Raw genomic sequence first — 24631 nt, forward strand, 5'->3', positions numbered from 1 at the left:
TTGGGGTCCTTCCTCCCTTGTCTTAAAGAATATCACATATCCATAGCTCAATAGCTCTATGAGCCCGTCTTATAAAATCTAAGAAGTCTGACTGTTTTCCTTCATTCCTTCCTATCTCCTTCCCCGGTTAGTTCAAATGGGCTGTTTTCCTTCTGGGTGGCAATAGTCATTATTCAGACTGTTCAAAAAGTTTACATGTAGGGACTTCCCTGGTGGCGCAGTGGTTAAGAATCCGCCTGCTAATGCAGGGGACACAGGTTCAAGCCCTGGTCCGGGAAAATCCCACATGCCGCAGAGCAACGAAGCCCGTGCACCACAATTACTGAACCTGTGCTCTAGGGCCCGCAAGCCACAACTACTGAGTCCGCGTGCCACAACTACTGAAGTCCGCGCGCCTAGAGCCCGTGCTCCACAACAAGAAAAGCCACTGCAATGAGGAGCCCACGCACCACAATGAAGAGTAGTCCCTGCTCGGCGCAACTAGAGAAAGCCTGCGTACAGCAACGAAGACCCAACGCAGCCAAAAGTAAATAAACAAAATAAATTTATTTTAAAAAAGTTTACATGTAGTTCTGACACTGTACCAACTGTATTTGGAATGTAATTTGAGGCTTTCCCCAGAATATTTATTTAAACTGCCAGATGTAACATTTTTCCTTCTAAACTTTGCCTGAAAATGTCATAATGAAAGATACTTACGTTGCACAAAGTTTGTGAGTTGAAAACCAAAATGCCCATGCTATTTTGAAACAGAGGACTAAAGAAGGAGAACATACATACAAGACATCAAGATTTATAGAAAAGCAAATAGCAACCACTAAAGCCAGAGTATGATCAACAGATAAATGAATAAACAGGATGTGGTATGTATTTTCCAACAATGCAATATTATTCAGACTTAAAAAGAAATGAACTGCAGAAATTAACATAACATTGTAAATTAACTGTACTTAAATTAAAAAAATTTTAAAAAAGAAATGAAATTCTGACACATACTTCAACATGGATTGAACCTTGAAGACATTATGCTAAGTCAAATAAGCCAGACATAAAAGAACAGATATTGCATAATTCTATTTACATGAGGTACATAGGACAGTCAAATTCATAAAGAAAGTAGTATGGTGATTACCAGGGACGGGAGGAAGGGAAAATGAGGAATTATTGTTTAATGGTTATAAAGTTTTAGTTTGGGATAATGAAATGCTCTGGACATGAATGGGGTGATGGTTGCACAAAAGTGTGAATGTACTTAATGCCACTGAACTGTACACTCAAAAATGGTTAAATGGTAAATCTTATGTTATTTGTATTTTATCACAGTTTTTAAAAATGGATGGTATGGGTGCAAGGACGGACATCCAGGCCAATAGGAAAAGAAAGTGAGCACAGAAACAGACCCCCTGGGATGTTGGTATATGATATTAAACCTTAAAATCAGTGGGGAAAGAGTAGACTAGCCAATGAACAGTGCCGGACAACTGGTCCCTGATATGGCAAAAGATAAAATTCCATCCCTAGCTCATCACACATGAATTAAACTACAGTTGAATCCCACTATCAAACTATGAAAGGCCAAATTTAAAGATTTCAGAAAAGTATATAGATGGTGATATCTGTGCGCATCGGTAAAAATAGATCTCTTGAACATAGTGTACAAAGCTGTATTAGCTTCCTCGGGCTGCTGAACCAAAGTGCCACAGACTGGGTGCCTTTCAACAACAGAAATTTATTCTCTCACAGTTCTTGAGGCCAGGAGTCCAAAGTCAAGGTGTCGGTAGATTTCTGAGGCTATGGGTAGAATATTTTCTTGTCTCCTGAACTTCTGGTGATGGTCGTCAATCCTTGGAGCTCCTTGCCTGCAACTCCCTCACTCCAATCTCTGCCTCTGTTGCCACATGGAGTTTTCCCTGTGTGTCTCTGTTCCTGTTTCCAAATTTTCTTCTTTAAATAATGAGGACACCAGTCACATTATACAATATTAAGGACCCAGCCTATTCCACTATGACCTCATCTTGACTAATTATATCTGCAACCAACTTCTTTCCAAATAAGGTCACATTCTGTGGTACTGGGGAGGAGGACTTCTACATACCTTTTGTGGGGACACAATTCAACCTATAACAAAAGCATTAACTATAAAGGAAAGGACTGATATATTTTAATCACATTATATAAAAAGTGAGCAGTTTCTTTCTTTCTTCAGTAACACATGTCAGATAAACGATACCATGAAAAAGAGATAAGAATTCCTTTTCCCCATCATTAGTAATCTTGTTACTATAAAACATTAGTACTAGATACACAAAAACTACATATTTTAACGTCATTTTTATTGAAAAAGAAACACGTATTTTTAAATTTTAGTATAAAAATATAGAGTCATAATTAATTCTTGCCCATCCTTAAGTTACATTATCAAACAGTTTTTTTTTTTTTTTTCCCACTTTCCCAGTTCTCCTGCTCACAAGGGGCCAAATTCCCGATTTCTGATTAGCTTATCATTCATTTTAGAGTCTTTTATCAAAAATGCCTTCAGTGCTTTCGGTCAGCCTGACTTCTGGGAGTGAAAAGCACAAGCCATTCAGAAATATCGGGTTGGCCAAAAAGTTCGTTCGGATTTTTACATATGATTACATAAAACCCGAACGAACTTTTTGGCCAACTGAAAATAGTTCCTTGTTCACTAAACATAACTTTAATTTGTTTAGTGAAATGATACGATTTCGAATGGAATTTTCTTACTTCCAAGAGTACGAGGGTACAGGACAACTCGCACAAGGCCCCACACTGCACCAACTCCCCTGGCACACTGCATACCCTGACCGTGAACTTTCAGTCTTCTGGTATCTTCGCAAGAGTAGACGGTTAAGGCGGAAGACGTTAATTGCTACGCAAATGTTTGTAAACTGAGAACCTTCTAGATTTCTGCTAGCAAGCTGATATCAGGTAGAGTCTCAGAAGGTCTTTTGTCAGTTTCTCTGTCTTGGAATACGTTGGTCACTTTTCAGAGATACCAAAAATGCTTGTGTTGTAGAGTCTCGTGATTGAGGCTGCTCTGCTCAGGCTGCCTTCTTTTGTCAGCTCTTTTGCAGTCTTTTCACAGTGTATCACTCTGAAAAGTGAAAGGTCTCTCTGGGGGCACTGTTTTTTCTTTGCAGATCATTTAGCCAATTAAAAAGGCCCCGAAAAAACTGGCTTCTTGGTCCATGTCAATCAATTGCTCATTAGTTACAGAGACAAAAATTCGATCATTTTCCTTAAGCTCAAATATTCCACCTTGATAGATGGAATAGAGTCCATATTCTGAATCTTTAGACCAACAACTATTTCTAGCACTTTTCATCAGCAGTATGGGATCAGGATAGCTCGTGCATTTGTAAATATATTGTACCATTTGTTTGTTTTTCTTTCTGTTCTCTTCTGTTGAAACTGTTCCCAAAACCTCCTCAGTTTCCTGAAATCGAAAGTATGTTTGGGAATAGATGTAATAAAACCCTGTTTGGTGGATAACCAGCTCTCCATTCCTCAAGTGCAAATTATTCAAGAATGAATGTCCTTTTCTTGACGACTCCCAGGAATTTATTTTCTGGCCCAAAGCTTTTTCATTCTTGGAGCCTGGGATGAGGTTTAGAGAAAAATAAAGTTAGCTTGTAGCAAAACAAGAAGTTTCCCAATAGCTGTGGCTAGCCAATTCTTGGTTGGGATTGTAAAGAATTTTAATCTATTATAAAACTTCTTGCTCCTTCGATCTTCCAAGGATTCTAAATTCTAGTCATATAGAAATCTGGAGGCTCCCGTATCACTGTGATCTGTTGGAAGTCCCCTACTTTTTTGTACCTCATCTACTTTGAATAGTAGCACGGGAATGGTTCACTAAGATGGCAATCTTTACTCCTGCGAAGAATTTCTGTCCAGGACCCCTGCCTCCTTTCCTGTGCTGGTGAGCTCAGATCAACGATGTAGAAGGAAACCAAAAGAAACATATCTATTTCCTCAAGCCTAGAGCTCATAAATTCCTGCTATTCTTTTAGGTCTTTTTGGATTCCTCCTTGGTCTTTCTCTAACCCAGTGTCAAAAGCACCATCCAAGCAGAAGGCTAGAAATGACTGTCCAATAAGACAGGGTACAAGGTTTGGCAAAAAGAGCCCAGATTTAAAGATCTTCAGATCCCAAAGACTTTGAATGAAGATGGGCCTTACTAAGATATGATACTCTTTTAAACTTTGGGTTCATCTCTATGATTGACGCAAAATTGAGTTTTTCAAGAGTTGAAAACAACTATATTAATTGATGAATAGTAAACAGGAATAGTGAAATAACGATCTCACTCATAGGCAGAACATGTCAATGATTTACAAAACATGAGTTCAGGAATACCATGAAGGCAACTGCCCAGAAAAAAGAAACAAAAACCAACCAACCAACAAAAACCCCCAACAACCTTTCATTCATTAACTGATGACTGAAATTTCTTTAACCTGGGACAAAACTTTTTACAATAATAAAAGTTCTACTTATTGAGTACTTACAGTGCAACAGCATTTTGCATTAATCTTCACCCTTTTATGAGTTAAAGATTATCTCTACTTTGTATATGAAGAAGATGAAGCTTGATTGTGTTAAGTAATTTGCTCAAAACAAAGAACTAGGTAAGGAGTAGCTGGGATTCCAATGTGGGTATTTAGATTACAAGACCCATGCACCAACCACAGCAGTATATGGACACCTTTTCTACAGCTAATAATTAGGCTTAACCTATTTGGTTAAATCATATGAAACTGACATTTCTGTAAATGCAAAGTGGTCAAATATTGGCCAACATTTTATGGTTCAACCTAATACAAATGCCACTGGGAGGCCTTGGTGACTCATGGGGAAAACAGATGACTGATTTAGAACCTTTGAAGAGGAGAAAGATTTGATGAAAGAGAGAGGAATTACTTTAAAAAAAAAAAAGAAGAAGAAAAGCAAAAATGGGGGCATGGGAAACTCAAAGTTCTCCCACTTCCACTTCAGAATTTTCCTGAAGCCAGTTATGCCAGGGCAGTAACTAAGCTATTCATCTTGTAATCTTGCTTCTGAAAAGAGTCAACCTGAGACTTGATTACTACTGAGCATTTTGTAGATAGCCATATAAACATTTCTGATACAAGTTCAAAGAATAAATTATTTGGAACAAATTCTTCCATTCCCTTCTTTTAAACCATAAATTCATTGTTTCTCTTACTTAGAAATGAGAATGTGCTTTTCCGATTGGTCCCAGTTATGTGAGCAGCTACCCTCTGAGGACCTTTTTCTCTTTCTAGGTGAGGAATATTTTGCTGTTTTTCTAAAAGAGAAATGACAAAGAATCATCAGCACTTGTCAGACATGTCTCAGATACATTGCTGTTCACAGCTCTTATCAATCTTATCATTGTAAGCACACTGGGCTCCCAAAGTTGATTATATGGGTTTTCATAAAACCAATTTACATTTTAGTATTATAATCAGTCCACTTCAGCCTATGTTGAATTTGAAAAGTACTTTAGATGGGAAGGATAAGCAGTAACTTGGGCTAAAATTTATCGGCATCTCAGGGGTAAGGTTCAACTAGAATATAACAAAGTGAAGATTCTGACCCTTTTCCTAAACTACAATAATAACAACAAAACTGTGGACTTATAATATTCCTGCTAAGGCATTTAAAATGAACTAATGGCAAATTTCCACTTTGAGTTATATATAGAAACAGAGTGATACCAATTTTTATCATCTCAATTATTTTTTCCTCCTGCTAGATACTACCTACTCTAAAGGAGTAGCAGTGATAACGATTGTCCAGAGATGCTACAAACTGGTATCCAACAGTCATTTCCCTCACCTCCCAAAGGGAATATGAAATGACATAATGGTCATGATAACCGGTATATGAGCATAAAAATCACTGATGCACTAGATCATAACAAATAAATAACATTTATTGACCACCATCCGAAGTACTTTGGAGCAGACTGAAAGACTAAAAATAACTACTCTTTAAAAAAATCAGCTCAAACTTCCCAGGATGTTTACGTTGGTTATTGAGGTAAACTATACATTTTCATCAAGCAAATATGTCCAGGGACAAGGCAGTGCTCCGCAGGGACTTCAAAGATTAATCACTAATTACACTGACTGAGCCCTCAAGGGACTTACAGTTTTTAGGGAAGACACAAATTAGAAAGTGAAAATTAACCTATAAGAAATAGAAATGAAGGGTGATGGGTGTTCAGGGGAGGGAAAAATTCCTATTTGTTGGAGAGCTGAGGTCAGGGGAGGGGGTTTGGACTAAGGCCCTTTCATTCACGTACTCCAGCAAACCAAAGTGCCCATCACATCTATACCTGACACTCTTCTAGAAAGATGGAGAAAGAACTATAAACAAAGGAATGCAAGAAAGCATTTGAGGGGCAGGACAATTCTCTGAAATGGGTGGAGCTGGGGAGGCTTGGGACCCACAGCAATGGGAAAAGGGCATTCCCAGAGATCTAGAATAGTGTCCCCAAGGCAGGATGCACAAAGAATTCCTGGGACACAGGCATCAGATGAGTTCAGTTTCAGGCTTGAATGAGGATTTAAACTATAGAGGATTGGAATGTTAGACTAAGAGATTTGAATTTTTACAGACATGGGAAGACTCTGGAAGGTTTTGATCAGGGAAGCAAAAAGATATGTGTTGTGCTTTAGGCTAAACTACCTCATAGTAAGGTTTGATGGGTAGAAAGTGAGAGGGCTGGAGATTGGCGAGTTAGCAGACAGCTGTAATTGATCAGGTCTGAGAACAGGAAGCTTTAATCTAGGCTAGTAGTAGAAGAAACTGAAAGGAGGTGATAAAATTTCATAGGCAAGGAAGGAATGCTAAGGAGTCTCTCCATCTATCTGGTGTTGTCACTTATTCAGGATAGGTGGGTGTGTACAGGATACTGAAAACCAAACACAGCTCGGAAGTACATGTTACTCTCAGAATGCTCAGCTTTCAAGGTTTTTACTTTTAACCACCATTGATAAATAATTCATAATGCCTTGACTGCCCCTAGACCATAACACTTTAAAATATTCAGTAATGGAATCCAGTTACAAATATCTTGCATTTGAGGTCATTGCAAGTATATGGGAAAGCCTAGCTTTAAAAGCAAATTCTGAAGAGAGGACATTTCCCCTACTGACTATAGCAAACAGTTCCTGGAAAAGAAGTCTGTGAATATGTATATTTGGGTGTCATGGATACATCTTGGTATACTGAGGAGTATATGATTTCTATGCCCCACTGGGATGAATAAAAAAGAGTATTTTTCTTCCAACACTGAAAATAGTACATGCATCTACTGTAGACCACGGATCTGGTGTTCCTCATTAGAAGAGAAGTAGTGTTCAACATTCCTAATACTGTTTTTGCCTTTGGGGAAATGACCAGAAAGAATGCTTAGACCCTGGGACCAGGTCTTGCCTTCATATTTAATAAAGCCCATTTAATAAAGGATGGTGGGTATTGTCAAGTGATGAGGAAGCTTACTTGTAATGGAAAAGGATAGCTGAAAATTAGGAAGACATCATTAATAAAATATCTATTAAAAAACTGATTCTTCTCTGCCAGGCTGGTATACCCCAGAACTGTAAGTCTCTGGTACACGTATGCAGGCTGGTATGATTATTAACAGGGGAAAATGGGGCTATGGTGAGCCAAATGCAAAGCAGCAGCAAATTTAATTCATCAGTTGTATTTACTTATGTATTGATTTAAAAAATATGTATTAAGAACTTTCTGTGTAGAGAGGGATGGTGACACAACAACGTGAATGTACTAACGGCCACCAAATTGTGCGCTTCAAAGTGGTTAGTTGTATGTTACGTGAATTTCATCGCAGTCAAAATACACACACACACATGCACGTGAATACACACACCAAAGGCAGTGCAGGTAAGGACCAGGGGGATAAGAGAGAATCTACTAGGCTTGAGGTGTACAGTTAAGTCTAGGAATAGAGAGGTAAGAGAAAGAGGCATGTTTTCTGTCTTTGTGGATCTTTAATCTAGTAGAGAATCAGACAGAACAAACAGAATATTTATATATTTTCCTTTGATTTATATATATATCAATCAAAGGAAATGAACAAGGTAAGTGTGATAGAAAAAATAGGATGTGGGTGAACTTACTTAGAAAGTTGGTCAGGGAAGTTCTCTCTGAGAGGTGATGAGTAGGTGATGAGGATGGAGGATGAGAAGGAGGTGTTTACGTGAAAATCCAGGAATGGAAGAAGCCAGTTGCAGGACTAGAGAAGCCGGCCTGGGCAATAACAATGAAGGGCGTTGTGGGTCAAGAGCAGGCTGGTGACCATCAGTGGAGATAGCCAAGGTGTGAGGACTGCAGGATGAGGATTTCGGGGGCGTAGAAGGATTGCTGGGAAAGAGATGACGGAGCAAGAGGCTTTTGCACAAAGAAAGGCTTCGAGCCTAGGGGTGGTCTGAAACAGAGAAGATGGGTAACTTTGGAGCCCTTTTTTTCCAGCTATGCTCCAGAAAGCTACCCACATTAGAAGGTAAAAATAAATAATCCAAGAAGTTGAGGTGAAAGGAAAATCCACGTTGGAAGAATAAAATTCCGATGAAACGAAGTTCAGACCCTAGGTGGCTCACAGATTTGCTTCTGAGCTTTCTAGCTGCCAATGCAAACAGGGAAATAGAATCAAGCAGCTTGAGATACTGAGCAGTGGTCAGAGGTGGGATGTGTGGATGGGAGCGGAGAGAAAGAGGATGGAGAGCTATTCACCCTATCCCAAGGCTGACAGTAGAAAATTAAAATAACAACAAAAAGAATACTACCTGGAATTGAAGGAATGGTTTCCTCATAGGTTCTCAAAATGATCTGCAAATAGTATTGAATAAAGCTTGTTAATTTCCCTAAGCATTTAGACTGACTATAGAATGTCTGTGGCTCTTCTTGCTGATGCCCAGCAGAAAATTTCCACCTAAGATATCAACCTAGGCAGCTTTATGTTGTCCAAGCATAGAGTGTGGGGGGCAGGGTGGGAGCTGGGATGAATATGGAGGCAGCTGTCCCTACTGTGGATGGAAGGATGGTCCTCTGTCCGGGAGACTTCTGTTTCTGGATGAAGTCTTTGAAAGGCCGCACCTGGAGCAGCACAGGAGCAAGGAGTTATCCTTCTCCAAGTTAGGTCAGCCTAATGTCCCCCAGGTCTCCTTCTGGCCGACGGATGCGGTAGCCATGTCACCGCACTTTCTGAGTGTGTGTGCCTGCAGGCGTGCATGTGTATAGTGCATTGTCTGTGTGTCTGCATGTGTGTGTGTGTATAGTGCATTGTGTGTGTCGCTGCATGCATACGTGTATAAAGGCACTGTGTCAGAGTCCAGGAGCTTTAAATTATCGGACATACCCAAGACTCAAGGTGCAAGGCACACTCCCTCTCTCTCATGGTGCCCACAGACACGCACAGCCCATCCAGCGGTGACCTGGTAGCACCATGTCACTCTCTCATTTCTGAGAACGTGGCTGAGACATTCTCAACATAAAGATATTTTACCAAATTCCCATATCTCACTAAACACTTCACGTCACTTTCTTTGTGCTAACCAGTGGGGAAAACCAGTAATAAAGAACGAAATCTAGCATTTCTGTTAAATGAGCCGACCCTGACGTGACTCCTCCATGGCTTTACACGCCTCTCCACTCAGTTCTCTCACCCCTGGGGGCTTTGCCCATCATTGCCCACCTTTCCCGTCACTGTTGTTAATTATACAACCGTCAGAAACTCCCTTCCTCTGCACTCCTGCTCCAAATCAGAAGCTCTCTTCTTTTTCCTCTGTCGAAAGCTCTGACCCCAGATAATGCGGGGCTGCCTGTAGGGCAACGGACACTGGCGTTTGGGAAGGGAAGCGAGGGGTAGCCTCAGCACATTAGCTCTCTCACTCTCATTCTGGGCCAGAAAGGAAGGAAGGAAGGAAAAAGGAGGAGGAGGAAAGGGAAAAGGGTAAGTCCTACAGTGTGGTCCTTAACACGGTGCCACCAAGAAAAAAAAAAAAAAGATTGTAGTACAATCAGATGGACTGGATTCACATCTGTTCATTAGCAGCCCTGGGAAACTTTACTCAAGTTACTCATATGAACTACTTTAATTTCTTCATCTATTTTTTTTTAAAAAAGAAGATAATAATGATTCCTTCCTCACAGAGCTGTTTGAGGATTAAGGGAGATAATACACATAATGGGCATAGGATGTTTACGGGAAATTGTCTGTTCACTTCACAGTGCCTGGAAAAATGGGGAACTCTTTTCCCCTCCTACACTCTCATCCACCGCTGTGTGCCCTCTCTTCTCTAGTCAGTGGCAGGATGTGAGAATGGGAGGGACGGGGGAAGAGCAGGAAAGAGACCTGTAAAGCCCACCCACACGGCTTCTCTCATCTCCCCACTCCCAGGCCCAGCATCCAGCTCCCTCCTCGGTCTCCAGATTTCTACTCTAGTTCTGAGTTTCTCTCCTCTGCCACCAGTGGGTTCGCCATGCTCCCTCTAATCCTAGGAACCGTGGGGTCCCATTCCTCAGGTTCCTCAGGACACTTCCCCAACCCTGGGTCTTTCCTGGTGTTTCTCACTTGGGGCAATGGAGTCCCAGCTGCTCCAGGACAGCTTGTGTGCAGCAGGTATCCTGCCCACGATTCCAGGGCACCCGTGGAGCAGATGTGTTTCTAGGACAACCAGGTGGAAGTCTGATTTCATTTCTCATAGGAATAGCATCACAGGTGATGCTGGGCTTTACTGCGAGGACTGCTTAGGGTTATAAATCAGAGCCTAACCACCGACACAACACTGTTTCTATGGAAGGGCACACTGAGTACCAGACAATAGACTTACAATCATTTCTTTAAAACACATCCTCCTCCTACCCTGGGAATGTCCCCAGTAATTTTTTTAAACAATGAAGTTTACAATTTTCATGTTTGTGTTCACAGCTGGCCTTTCCGGATACGCAGAAGGTAAACGTTATTAATGCCATCTTACAAATAAGGAAGCAGCCTGAGAGAAGAAACTATATTTGACATGTCCTGTCACTGAAAGTATAATTAAGTAATCATATTTAGTGAAATAAACTGTTAGCTAACAAAGTTTCTGCTGGAGATTCTATTTAAGCAACTTTCACAAACAGAAAATATTTTGTAATGTGTCATTTATTAACTGCAAATTGAGATGTCATCACCTTCAATTTCTCAAAGTATCTCTTTCTTCCCTCTTCCTTTCCTCTTTCTTCATCTCTATATGCATACAAAAATAAACAGACTTAATTCCAGAGAACAACAATGTGGTGACACAAGGGTTTGTAAAAAAAAAAAAAAAAAAAAAAAAGGAGAGGAAAAAAATAACAGAGAACAACAATGTGGGAAGAATATAAAACACCATTGTTTGGTTTCTTTTGTCTTCTGAATAAAAAAAGAAATCACACACGTCCTTTATCGTCGTGTGACCTGGAACACATGGCTCTGTCCGTGCCTCAGTTTCCACAAGGTGAGATAAAAAGTTTAGACTAGATGAAGGAGGTCTCTGGAGGAGAGGAATAAACTCTAGACCACGAGTTGATCAGGACCCACTGTTTGGTGCTGTCCCATCTTTTCCTAGTTCAGTGAATTTGGGGACAATCACTTAAACACTCTGGGCCCCCGTTTCCTCCCTTACAAAATAAGGACTCTAGACTTTATCTAAAATAGTCCTTCTCCTCTGACCTTCTATGCCTGCTGGTAAAGCGACCCCGTGGTTCACTTACCTTTCTAACAAACTGACGGAGTTGCCACTTCACATGCCAGCAGGGGTTGATCATACTCTCGTCATCACTGGCATCCCAAGAACTGTCATCGTCCTTTAAGAAGCAAGCTATGCCACTTTTGGAGTACTTGTCCTGCATCTGGGTTGAGATGAATACAACGCAATATTATGCACAAGTGCTTTTTCTTTTCGTTCATTTACAAGTTAAAACAACAGAAGCTGATGACGGGTTCAGAGAAGTCTTAGCACCTTGGCAAAGCTCATTGCCTGAAGTAAAAGTAAGCATGCCGTCCTTTGTCCTTTGAATAAAGGTAAGCAGTTCGATGTGGTGGAAGGGAAACAGGTGTGGGCCAGGCATCCAGGGTCACAATGCCCTTTGCTGCCCCTGCCCTTGAGCAGTCGTATGTCCCTCAACAAATTGCTTCTACTCTTCGACATCTCTTCTTCATCTGCATTTTGAGCTGGCTCACTGTGGTGATCTTTGAGGTTCCTTCCAGCTCTGACATAGCGTGACTCCCATCCTACAGCTAGAAACCCACCAGGTACAAAGTAGGCAGTGGAGTTTGTTTACATTCCGGGATCCTAAATAAAAAATTAGCCAAAGTCTTTAGGGTGCAGGTAATATTCTGTTTCTTGATCTGAGCTTTGATTGTCTTAGTAGATTCTAGTTATTGTTGTGATTTCTACACCTCTGGACGGCAGAAGCCAGACTACGTTGTCACTAGACGTTTGAATGTCCACACCAGCTAGGGATTTACCTGCAGAGACTCGAAACACCATTTGAAGGTTTGCTCCCTTCTTCTGATTGAGGGTAAACATTTACAGTGGCCTAGATCATTGCCAACAAAGTCTGTGCTTGATGTTACACACACACACACACACACACACACACACACACACACACACACCCCAAACCACCCAGAGCACTCTAGAATGACAACTGATTAATCTTACGAAGAAAAACAGGATGTTCATGCAAGGTCAGATTTTTTTTTTTTTTCCTGTTTTCATTTTTAACAACTGCGATTCAGGAGATGTTATTTCTCTCTACAAGTCCATTGAATTGCCTTTCTCTGGGGAAATAAATGGGAAAATAGCCATTTTCATCTGTTATTTGAACTTAGGGGACTTCAAAGCTTGAAGGAAAGATCAAACTTACCGATGATCTGCTCCCTCCTGTAGAAAGATGATCTCATTCCAAATCAAAATAACTTAAATATTTACAAGAGCTTTCAGCCAGAATCATGCAGGTCTGTACTGTCAGCCATGTACTCCCTGGACATTTGATCAGGTCTCTCAAGCATAAAAGTGACAAACCTGAGATAATTAATTCCTTCCCCACACTCTGGCATAGAACATTCATTTACTTTTAAGTAAATGTTTCTTTTCTTTCTTCCTTTTTAAAATTCCAAGAGTAAAACATTCGCCTAGTAGATGTAGTGGGGGTGACAGCTGGGACCACCTGAGTTATGACTGGCGATGAAATTAGACACTATTCCTTTGATCCTACCCACCTCCATGTTCTTCTACTGTAGACATTAATTTTCATCTGCAATTTATGTGAGCTTAAAAAGCCTTTCCAAGGAAGGAACTCAATTTAGAAATAGAAGAGCATGTCTAGCAAACTGAGGAGAGGATCAGGGAAGAAGAGCTGGATTCACCAACAAGGCCTAAGGGTAGTTCCAGGGAGAACAGTTGTATTTGCCATTTCCCAGCCCAGCAGGACGGGGTGTGCCTTGGCCAGGCGTTGACTTGATGAAACTGAATAAACAGGCTTAACTAATTTTCGTAACCTGTTGGGACAAAACAATGTGCATGACACAGAATGGAGGGAGCAACTTGTCATCTTACTTCACAGCAGTTGGAAGCTATCTCAGCATGAGAGGGCTGAGGCCCTGGAGGCTGAGGCTGGGGACAGGACAGGGCAGAGTTGAGAGGTGCTGGGATCAGGCAGTCAGGGTAGCTGCCAGCCCCTGTGAAGTCAAGTGGAGTTTGAGAGAGTGGAAGAGATCAGGGGCCAGCCCAGGTCAGGACCAACTGCTGGCCTCTGGAGACCCTCTGGAGATTTTCCAGAAACACTTTCAGGAGGTGGGGAGGGAGAACCTTGAAAACTAAGGTCCTAAGTAGACGTGGGAGGGAGTCTGACAAGCTAGTGAGACTCCAGTGTTAACCCAGATTGAATGAAGCCTAAAGACGCTGAGGATACACAGGCAGCCTGGAAAATATAGAAAATTATAGAATACTTTTCTAAAGTAAACAAATAAAACCCTCTGATTCACCCTCATTCCACCTCCTAGTTAACCTTTGGATGATCTCTTTTTTTTTTTTTTTTTTTTTTTTTTTTTTTTAATCTTCCCAGACCAGGGCACGAACCCGTGTCCCCTGCAGGTGGACTTTCAACCACTGCGCCACCAGGGAAGCCCTGATCTCTTTTTTTACAGGGTTGAGATTAGACTGGGTGTGGGCAATTTTGTATATGGTTGTTTTCTCTTAAGACTATACAAAAATGTCATGCCCTTTAGATCTGTATGAAAATCATATGGATAGCATAGATGTTTTTACAACATTAGCTGTAGGAATTTGATAAAACATAGAAAAATTAAAAAGAGGCACCCATAATTCTACCCTCTAAAGATCACAACTTATTTCTCCTTCTAGATATTTTTATGCTTATATTGGGTTGGCCAAAAATTTCGTTCAGGGTTTTCAACAGCAAACCCTGAACGAAATTTTTGGCCAACCCACATTGACTTCTGAACAACAGAAAGCCCCAGCCACTCTGCATCCCATCCCCACATGTTTCATATTTAGTAGTTTCTTCTACAGACCTAGGCCAACACAGGTAACCGACACATGGGCAAGGTGGTGCTATGGTTATTCCAAGAATGATTAATGATGATTAATATGATGTCTCTCTCCCCCTTTCCTTTTTACATCCTTTCACACTTTGAGGTTGAATTTCCTACAGCACTTCTCAGGCTGGGGCTGTTCTCTTGCCAACCACATCTGGGTGTTGGGTGCAGGGGGATGAGTGTGCTATTTTTATCTGGACAACTCTAGAAGGAGAGAGATGGCTATTGCCCTTGGTTCTGAGAAGTGGATTCCACTCAACTGCTGCTGTTGCCATCACAAACAGTGGGACTGTCTAGGCCAGGGCCAACCAGTCCTTGGCAGGGCTTGAAGTCAGCAGGGTGGACTCCTTTGCTGGCTGGCTGGCTCAGAGACTTCAAGGTGGCAGCACTGACCCTCTCTGCTGCCCAGACATTAGTCTCTGACAATCAGTTTCTGCAAACCACAAATAGCATAAAGGATCATTTACGGACATCAGTGGATAAGGGTCTCCTTCTCCTTTGTCTTCCCCGTCTATAATGCCACAGCAATAGGTAGTCCCCTTGTCATAAAACTTTCTCAGAGTCATAGACTTTAGAGGCTAAGCCCATATTTATTGTTCATGCTCGCAGGTCTACAGGCTTAATTGTGAGGGTCCAATCCAACATCCCTCAGCCCGGCTCAGCCCACACTCCCTATAATCCTTGCCCACTGTATCTTCTGCAAATTTTTGCTTGCCAGAGTGAAACCTGTGATCTGATTTAGAAAATTAATACTTGTGTTGAATATGCTTTTCCAAACTCTACACAGTCACCCAAAGAGATTCAGATTCATTTTCCCTTGCATAAATTCCTGATGAAGAGGGTGACAACTCCAAGAGACTTCTCAATGCTGATTACAATGGTTACCATTTACTGAGCCCCTATTTAATGCCTGGGTTCAAAATTGGGCTTCACCTTTTACCTAACTTCCCTGAGTCTTAGTTTGTTCATCTATAAAATGGGATAATTGTATTTACTTTATAGAATTGTTATGAGGATTAAATAGGGCAGTATTTTGAAAGTTTCTGGAACAGTTTTTGCTCAATATCTCTTAATTCTCTTCTTTCTGATACTCTTAATAAATTCTTCTGCATGTCTGTACAGAAGTGTACACATATAAACATGTAATCAGGAAAAATGTGTGCACGTGGGGAGATGTTAAACTTTGAAATTTCCATTTTTATAGAATTCAAAGAAACTTGATCATGTACACAGACAATTGCATAACTCAGATCAGTAAATAACGAGTTGATTCAGTCTTAAAATGAGGCCAACTTGTAACGTTAGCAAACTGAGGGAACCTCTTGTATATGGAGACACAGACTCACTATTTATACTGCAAAGTTAACAAAGCTTAGGACATGCTGGCTCCAAACTGGGAAACACAGCAGCATTCCAGTCTCTCAGGCAGACGTAGAACCAAAAGGCATGATTACAATCACGTTGATTTTTTTTTCTTACAAATACAGGCTCTTTGAAATTGCCCTATAACAAAGCTGACTTTACTGGCCATCTAATGGTAGTGATCATTTGTATAATTACTTGTTGACTCTTGTTTTATTCACTTCATTTCCAAAGGAAATTCCCAACCAGTTGAGAGCAAAGTTTATACTCCACAGGATATGCAAACCGCATTTATTTCCTTAACAGATAAACACTACTTTATATTTGTCCAAGACCCTTAGCCTTGCATTTCCTGCCCAGCTGACAGATTTGATGTTGCATTGTCACCGTACAGCAGGGTGCTGTTCAGCACAGGGGGAGATAGGTTAACCCTGCTGGCACCCTGCTGTGACGGGAGAAGCATTCCCTGTGAGCTGAGCTGGGTCCAGCTCTGCTTCCAAATTTCTGCCTTAACTCGGTAAGTCATTTCTCTGGCAGTCTCTAGTCTCATTTATACAACGAGGGGTATCCAAAATTCCTTCCAGCTCGAAGTTCCCTACTATACAATATACAATTAGTCAAAATATACACCGAAACTCCTATACTGTTGGTGGGAATGTAAATTGATAGAGCCACTATGGAGAACAGTACGGATGTTCCTTAAAAAATTGAAAATAGAGCTACCATATGATCCAGCAATCCCACTCCTGGGCGTATATCTGGAGAAAACAATAATTTGAAAGGATACATGCACCCCAGTGTTCATTGCAGCACTATTTACAATAGCCAGGACATGCAAGCAACCTAAATGTCCATCGATGGAGGAATAGATAAAGAAGATGTGGTACTGTATACAATGGAATATTACTCAGCCATAAAAAATAACAAAATAATGCCATTTGCAGTGACATGGATGGACCTAGAGATTGTCTTACTGAGTGAAGTCAGACAGAGAAAGACAAATATCATATGATATTGCTTATATGTAGAATCTAAAGAAATGGTACAAATGAACCTATTTACAAAACAGAAGTTGAGTCACAGATGTAGAAAACAACCCAGGGGGGAATGGGGGAGAGGGATAAATTGGGAGACTGGGACTGACATATACATATATATATACATCATATACATACTGATGTATACATACTGTATATACATACTGTATATAAAATAGATAACTAATAAGAACCTACTGAATAGCACAGGGAATGCTATTCTATACTCTGTAATGACCTATATGGGAATAGAAATCTAAAAAAGAGTGGATAGGGACTTCCCTGGCTGTCCACTTGTTAAGACTTTGCCTTCTAATGCAGGGGGTGAGGGTTCAATCCCTGGTCAGGGAGCTAAGATCCCACATGCCTTATGGCCAAAAAAACCAAAACATAAAACAGAAGCAATATTGTAACAAGTTCAATAAAGACTTTAAAAGTGATCCACATCAAACAAATCTTTAAAGGAAAATAAAAATTTTAAAAATTTTATGAGTGGATATCATTCTATTTCAGTAGAACCAGTTTTGCTAATTTTTAAAGAGTCATTAAAGAAAGATTTGTAAACCCTAAAAAAGAAAAAAGAGTGGATATATGTCTATGTGTAACTGACTCACTTTGCCATACAGCGGAAACGAACACAACATTGTAAATCAACTATGCTCCAATAAAAAAAATTAAATGAAAATAATATGTACACAGAAAGCCAAAACCTGGGGTTGGCTTATTTTCAGTAATTTTGCATTCAAAATCCACTGGAATCAGCCACATTTGGAACACAAAACAGCATTATTACAAGTGGTTTAGAGCCTGGCTTTCGGTTAAGCCTCAACTCCACCCTACTCCCTTTGTCCTGGCAGTACACTGGTGAAGGCTGGTTATTCATTCAACAAGTGTTTAGTGAACACCTACTATGTGGGAGCGCTGTGCTAGCGCCTAGATGTGTCACAGAAAGCAAAAGCGGATACAGTCCTGCCCTGATGCAGTTCCTCTCACTCCCAAGAATTTGAGTCAAGAACTATAAAGCATTAAGCAGAAAGCACTCAATGAATGGCAGCTGTTAATATTATGACATTCTGTTGAAGACAAAACTACCTCAGGAGTTTTGTTGCCCGCATCTGCTCGTAACTGGTGGAGCCAGTTCTGTAACTGCACTTTGTGCACAGAGTCCCTTCAATTCGCTTTTGCAAAGTCCTCAGTAATGATATGCATTAGCAGTTGGGGTCCCCAGACAGAGAAAGAGAGGATTCTCTTCCTCTGTAAAGTCTTCCCAGAGAAGCCAATAAAGGCAGTTAACCAGAGGGTTGCCCAGAGCCTCTGTTCAGAGAGCGTGCGCATCGTACTGACCTGCTTCAGCTCGTTGGTGAAGTACACGTAAGTCACGGCCACACAGAGGGCCTGCAGGAGCACGGTGAAGATCAGGATCAGTGCACAGGTCTGCCCAGGGCTGGGGCTCCCTGGAGCCTGCATCAGGGCCATGGTTCTGTCCAGAGTCTGACTGCCACAGAGTGAACGAGGCAGCAGCTTACGGTTGGCGTGAGAGGAGAAGTGGGTGGGGCGTGGAGTCTGAGTTTTGCTTACTGGAAAAAAGAATCAAAATGAAACTGAAAGTTAAGACAAACAGAGAAAACAATACATATGAGGATTATACAACTGCAAGCCTAGGAATCCCAAACCACTAGAAGCTAGCAAGAGGCAAGGAAGGTCCAAGTACAGGCTTCAGGGGGTGCATGGCCCTGCTGACTCCTTGGTTTTTGACTTCTAGCCTCCCGAACTGCAAGACAACCCATTTGCATTTGTGCTGCTTCATTGTGGCAGCCCTAGTAAATGAATACAGCTTCTATTTGATTAGAAAGGTGAAAAATATCTAAGTGTTGCAATCACAATAACTACAATCCATTAATCAAAATAAGATTTTGGGGACCTGCCTGGTGGCGCAGTGGTTAAGAATCCACCGGCCAATGCAGGGGACACGGGTTCGATCCCTGATCCGGGAAGATCCCACACGCTGTGGAGCAACTAAGCCTGCGTGCCACAACTACTGAACCTGTGTTCTGGAGCCCGTGAGCCACAACTACTGAGCCCGCATGCCTAGAGCCCGTGCTCTGCAACAAGAAAAGGCACCTCAATGAGAAGCCCACGCACCACAACCAAGAGCAGACCCCGCGTGCCGCAACTGGAGAAACCCCGCACGCAGCAACCAAGACCCAACGCAGCCAAAAATAATTAAATAAATTTATTTTTTTTTAAAAAAAGGCCGAGATCTCCATTTAAAAAAATACAATTGCTTTGAAATGGTCACTGTCAACAAGGTCATCAGCTCATCAGAAGTGAATCCATGTTTCTATGAACTACCCCATTCATTCATTATCTAGGCTAGAGGGCTATCTAGGTCACCAGGTTTTATAAATATGTGTCTTTACATCATTTCCTAATTGCACAGTCATCATGTTCTTAGTTTACGTCTTATTTATTCTGACTAAGTAGTTATTGGGCTGCACCCCACAGGTCTGTAAGCCTTGTAGTTGCCCAGCCTCCAAACTAAAGAAAGGCTGGATACAGCAACAGGGACATCAATGGTTTATTGGACAGGGGATCCTACATATCTGAAGCAAAAGGTCCTGGAGTGACATCCCACCATGTGCAGCAGACGGCTGGCAGGACATGACAGCAGACTTTGCTACTCAGCGGAGAAGGAGGCTATCATTTATGGGGGAGGGGGACTTGATGTCAGGTGGGCTCATCAGTTGCCAGGGAAACCAGGGGCTGGGGCAGGGGGCAAGCATGCAGGCAGTTACTGATGAAGCCCCGTAATTAAGAGGATTGGAGAGCCATGTGAATGAACCAGGGCCTGGTGGAGCAGGGGATGGACGGAGAGCAAGAGAACAGCCATGTTGAGTGGCCTGACCATACCCTCCACCCCTACAGACCCTGCACCACCCTTACACTCTTGGCCCACCTCTCTTCCGTGATACCCTTGGGGTCAGGTACAGAGAGGGCGCTGCAACCAAACACCACAAATGCGATACAGGCAATAGCAGCTAAGGAGTATCAAGAGTCCAAGAAGTGGGCAAACTTTGCAGCCAGCTGCTTATAAGGTCAGTTTTTCTTGAAAGTCCAGAGGAGAATGACAATGGCATCTCGCTGTCGACCCAGCACTCAGACTCGTTTTGCAGTGAGGCCACCACTGTGCCCAGTTCGTGAACAGATTCCCTCCATTCAGGTCAGGGACAAAATGTAAGATGTTCATAACAGGCACAGTGCAGGGAAGATCATGACCATTAAAGAAAATACAAGCAGTGACAGCAGCCTGAGATAGTACCACCCCTGCCTGTGGCTCCTGTCCTGGGGGGCGGCACCATCCCACCTCTCCACCCTCAGTCCCTACAGCCAGTGCCGAATCCTGGAGGGGCCCACGGGGTTAATATGATGGTGCCTTCCTTCAGTCAGGGCCTGGATTCATTACCTCAGTGGTCTCAGGTGGGGCCAGGCAGGAGACAGGTGAGATCTGTAAATCCCTTTCTAATCCTATTCCCCACGAGGCAGCAAACCCAAACCCGCGGGGACTTACCTGCCAGTCTCAGGGCCGGTTTTATAATGTGTTCCCTGGGAGTAGATGCCGTGGCCGGGGCAAAAGCGACTTATCGTCCTGACCGATAGTTGGCAACATCCCTCGGTGGTCAACAGCTGAACTCGGCTGACGTGGACTAGCGGCCTCTGGGTTCACGTGGCATGGGCACTGGGCCCATTGTTCCTGGGGTGTGTCCACACGTTGAGAGCGGCTTTCCCGTCTCACCTGCTGCTGACGCGGCCCACTCACCCTCTGCGTTAGCCCGGCAGCAGTGGGGCTGTAAGGCACGTGGAAACGCCGGCACGTTTCATTTGCATCGGCCCTTTCCTGAACCTCACGGCCAATAATGTGGGTTCCTTGGTCACTATCGACGTCCGTGGGTCCTGTAGGTCCCCCACACAGGTGTTCTCGACCCTGAAGAGTGGTGTTTCGCGTTGCTCCCTGACTCGGGTGGGCCTTTTGGTATCGTCCTCCGCCTGTTGTGTAGACACATGTCGCTGCTGTTCCATCACACTGTATGAGGGCTCTGCCTCCTTCCTCAGGTGGGACCAGAGGCCCAAGGGCACCCTTAAGATTACACCGTTGCCACAGGCCCAAGCAGACCCTCCGGGTAACTGGCCACTCCAGTTCCCGATCCTGTCCCTCAGTTAACAATCCTAAAGCCTGTGCCTGTAGTCGTTGAGCGGGGGTGGGTCGGGGGTATGCTGCCATTTTGTAGATAATCCAGGTCCTTGTGTTCTGTCTGCATTCACCAGCCATCCCCGTGCAGTCAGATGAGCCACGAGCGTGGGGCTGCTACTTTTAAAGTGGAAAGAGACTCTGAGGTTAACAGGATATCGTCACTCTAATGGAAGAGAAAGACATCTGTCACGGTAGACAGCTGCCACAGGGCCTCACAGGCTAGTGGGCGGCCACCCCAGGAACACATCTGCAATTTTCCATCCCCTGTCCTCATTTCTTCACATCTCTGCACTCATGAGAGTTTCCTTGGCCTCCTGGCTGGCTCATCAGTTGCTGGGCTGCACCCTGCAGGACCGAAAGCCTGGTAGTTGTCCTGCCTTGAGACCAAAGAAGGAACCAGGAGACAGTTATAGAGACAACAACAGTTTATGGGACAGGGGATCTCACGTGTCTGAAGCAAAAAGTCCTGGAGCGACATCCCCACTGTGTACAGCCGACAGCAGGCAGGTCATGGCAATAGTCTCTGCTACTCAGGGGGAGAAAAAAGCTACCATTTATAGGGGAATTGATGTCAGATGGGCTCATCAGTTTCCTGGGACTAATTAAGCCCTATAATTAAGAGGATTGGGTAGTCATGTGAGTGAAGCAGGGCTTGGTCAAGCAGACGATGGACCCAGAGCAAGAGAACAGCCGTCTTGAATGGCCTGACCATACAGTAGTACATATACATAGTAGTGGGATACAAAGTATTTCACCCTCACCTGTCCATGAATCATCCTGTTCTCCACTCCAAAGACAGCCATTACTAACAGTTTTTTATGTATGTTTCCACTGATTCCATGCATTTATAAAAACATTATGTGTATATATATATATATCATGCATATGATAGACGTAAATGGTAGCATACTCTATATATCAGTGGTCCCCAACTTTTTGGCACCAGGGATCAGTTTTGTGGAAGACAATTTTTCCACGGACCGGGGGAAGGTGGGGGGATGGTTTCGGGATGACTCAAACACATTGCATTTATTGTGTGCTTTATTTCTATTATTATTACATTGTAATATATAATGAAATGATTATACAACTCACCATCACGCTGACAGGAGGCGGAGTTCAGGTGGTAACGTGACCGAAGGGGGCCGGCTGTAAATACAGATGAAGCTTTGCTCACTCGCCCGCGTCTCAGCTCCTGCTGTGTGCCCCGGTTCCTAACAAGCCACAGAGCAGTACCGGTTTGTGGCCTGGGGGTTGGGGACCCCTGCTATACATCATTCTGCACCTTGTTTTTATCACTTCATACATCTTGGGAGTTCATTTTGTATTTGTAGGACTTTTTTTGTTTGCTATATAGTATTCTACTATATAGATGCATCATAAAATATTTAACCAATCTCCTATAGACAGATATCTAGGTTGCTGCCAATATTTATCTTTATCACAAATCATGCTCTAATGACTATATTTTTATTGTCTCTTCATCCAGCCCTTTCTTTGCCATCCTATGTATAACTGCAGCCTGCTGTTCCCTGCCCTGGCAGTCCCCATCTTGCTTCCATGCTTTTCTTTTCCTCACAGCACTTTAAGTTTTCTGTCATTCTATATATTTTACTCATTGATTGCTTGTCTCCACCAACTAGAGTTTAGGCTCTATGAAGACACATATTTTTGTCTCTTTATTTTGCAGCTGAACCCCTAGTACCTGAGCGCCTGGTGCATAGCTAGTGCTCAGGAAGTATTTATTGAGTAACTGAATGTTTTAATTAAATCCCACAAAAGAAAAGCATACATGGTAACTAAAAGGTACATATCTTCTCTTCAAAGCAAAATAAGTCATAGTGTAACAGAGCAGGACCCTATGGGGCCTTCCCAGAACAGACCTCTCCACCCATATGTCCTCCGTCTGCCTTTTGTCTGTAGAAAAACTTTGGTTAAAGAATAAATTTAATCAGAAAAGTGAGAAAATGCAGAAAGGAAAACAGTCAAGCAAGACAAAATAATAATACTTTAGCCATTAAACAAAGTCAAGGACATTCAGTTGCTTTTCAAGGGCTATAGATAACATTCTGAGCCAGGTCCTTTGAGCTGTTTTGCAGATACTGAAAAAACCATCAGGAGGAAGAAGTTAACCGTATGCTGTCCACAAGCACCTAGATCCCAGACTTGTTGGAAGCAGAAGGTTGATGACGTTGACTCCCAATTATCTCGCCACCAACCAATCAGAAGAATGTCCACGAGCGGATCACACACCTCAAACCCTCCCTCCCTCACCCTATCTTTAAAAACCTTTCTCTGAAAGCCTTGGTGGGGGTGGGTTGGGGGGTAGGTTCAGGCCTTTTAAGCACTAGCTGCCTGGACTCCTTGCTTGGTTCTCTGCAATAAACGCTGCACTTTCCTTCACCACAAGCCGGTGTCAGTAGATTGGCTTTACTGCATGTAGGGTAAGCGGACCCAAGTTTGGTTCAGTAACAGTAATTCCCAGACTGATCAGTCATTTGTCCTCTTTGTCTTGTATTAATCTTTTACATTGTGTCAAATGAGATTGCTTTAGTTTGATCTGGAGTTGATATACTCTGTGAACCCAGGAAGGTCTCAATTAAATTCAGCCTATTTGACCAGGGATAATGTTTCCTGATCTTTCTGAATTATTAAGCCGAATAATGGGTATTTAATTGAGTCTCTGCATTCTTGTATATGGTGGCCCTCCTGCACTGATAATATCATATATTAACATGTAATTTCTTCTGCAGTTGTGCATTTTCAATTACCAGAAGACTGAGTCACTGTAGTATTATTTCTGGTAATTGCAAAGGGTGCAGAAATCTCAAGTTATCTTGAGAAAGTCAATACATTGTTTAATTTGTCCCAATTACCTTCATAAGGAGTTAAGATGTGGTAACTTGCGTTCTTCTCTTGCGGAGGGACTGGTCTGCATTTCAATCAGTGCTTCAACTCTACAGAAAAATAAGGAAAAAGAGACTGAAACAACATGCTGTGTTGGCCAGAGGAGCACTAGTGAAATTCCTGGAGGTTCTCTCCAGTCTACAGCAATGTCAGGGACCAAGGAGGTGAACGCACCTCAAAAACTTCTTCAATATCGAAAGGGCTATGTGAGGCTTATGCCAAACAGCCCCTTCCCCAATGCTCAGGGCTTTTTGGGTCCTACAGATGGGCCTTGGCCCAGTGGCGGTGCGAATTCCTAGGCTCTCACGTCGCATCTCACCCCAGTAGCCTGTTGCGGGGAACATTCCACAGCTCTGACCACTGTCTGAAGCCACACTGGTCCGGAGATGCCCGCTGCATCGGAAAATCATCTTTTGTCATCTCTGCAAGGGT

The 24631-nt window shown here is 42.6% G+C and overlaps 1 protein-coding gene across 1 annotated transcript; it reads right to left on the reverse strand.

The window, feature by feature from the left end:
* Positions 1–527: 527 nt before the first annotated feature.
* TNFSF10 (TNF superfamily member 10) lies at positions 528–18568 on the reverse strand. Its single transcript, XM_024740858.1, has 5 exons — positions 18388–18568; positions 11794–11931; positions 8844–8886; positions 5231–5332; positions 528–3618 (listed from the first exon to the last, which is right to left on the reverse strand). Exons 1-5 carry the CDS (start codon positions 18517–18519, stop codon positions 3167–3169), a joined length of 867 nt encoding a protein of 288 aa, XP_024596626.1. The 5' UTR covers positions 18520–18568; the 3' UTR covers positions 528–3166.
* Positions 18569–24631: the final 6063 nt, after the last annotated feature.

This window comes from Neophocaena asiaeorientalis, unplaced genomic scaffold (genome assembly GCF_003031525.2).
Source record: "Neophocaena asiaeorientalis asiaeorientalis breed wild unplaced genomic scaffold, Neophocaena_asiaeorientalis_V1.1 scaffold365, whole genome shotgun sequence".
In the NCBI taxonomy this organism is placed as follows: domain Eukaryota; kingdom Metazoa; phylum Chordata; class Mammalia; order Artiodactyla; family Phocoenidae; genus Neophocaena; species Neophocaena asiaeorientalis.

Coding starts and splice junctions, on each gene's coding strand:
- TNFSF10 (XM_024740858.1), bottom strand. CDS start 18,519: ATGGCCCTGATGCAGGCTCCAGGGAGCCCCAGCCCTGGGCAGACCTGT. Junction 8,887..11,793: donor TCCGTCAGTTTGTTAGAAAG/GTAAGTGAACCA, acceptor TACTATTTGCAG/ATCATTTTGAGAACCTATGA. Junction 3,619..5,230: donor AAGCACATTCTCATTTCTAA/GTAAGAGAAACA, acceptor ACCTCATCCCAG/GCTCCAAGAATGAAAAAGCT.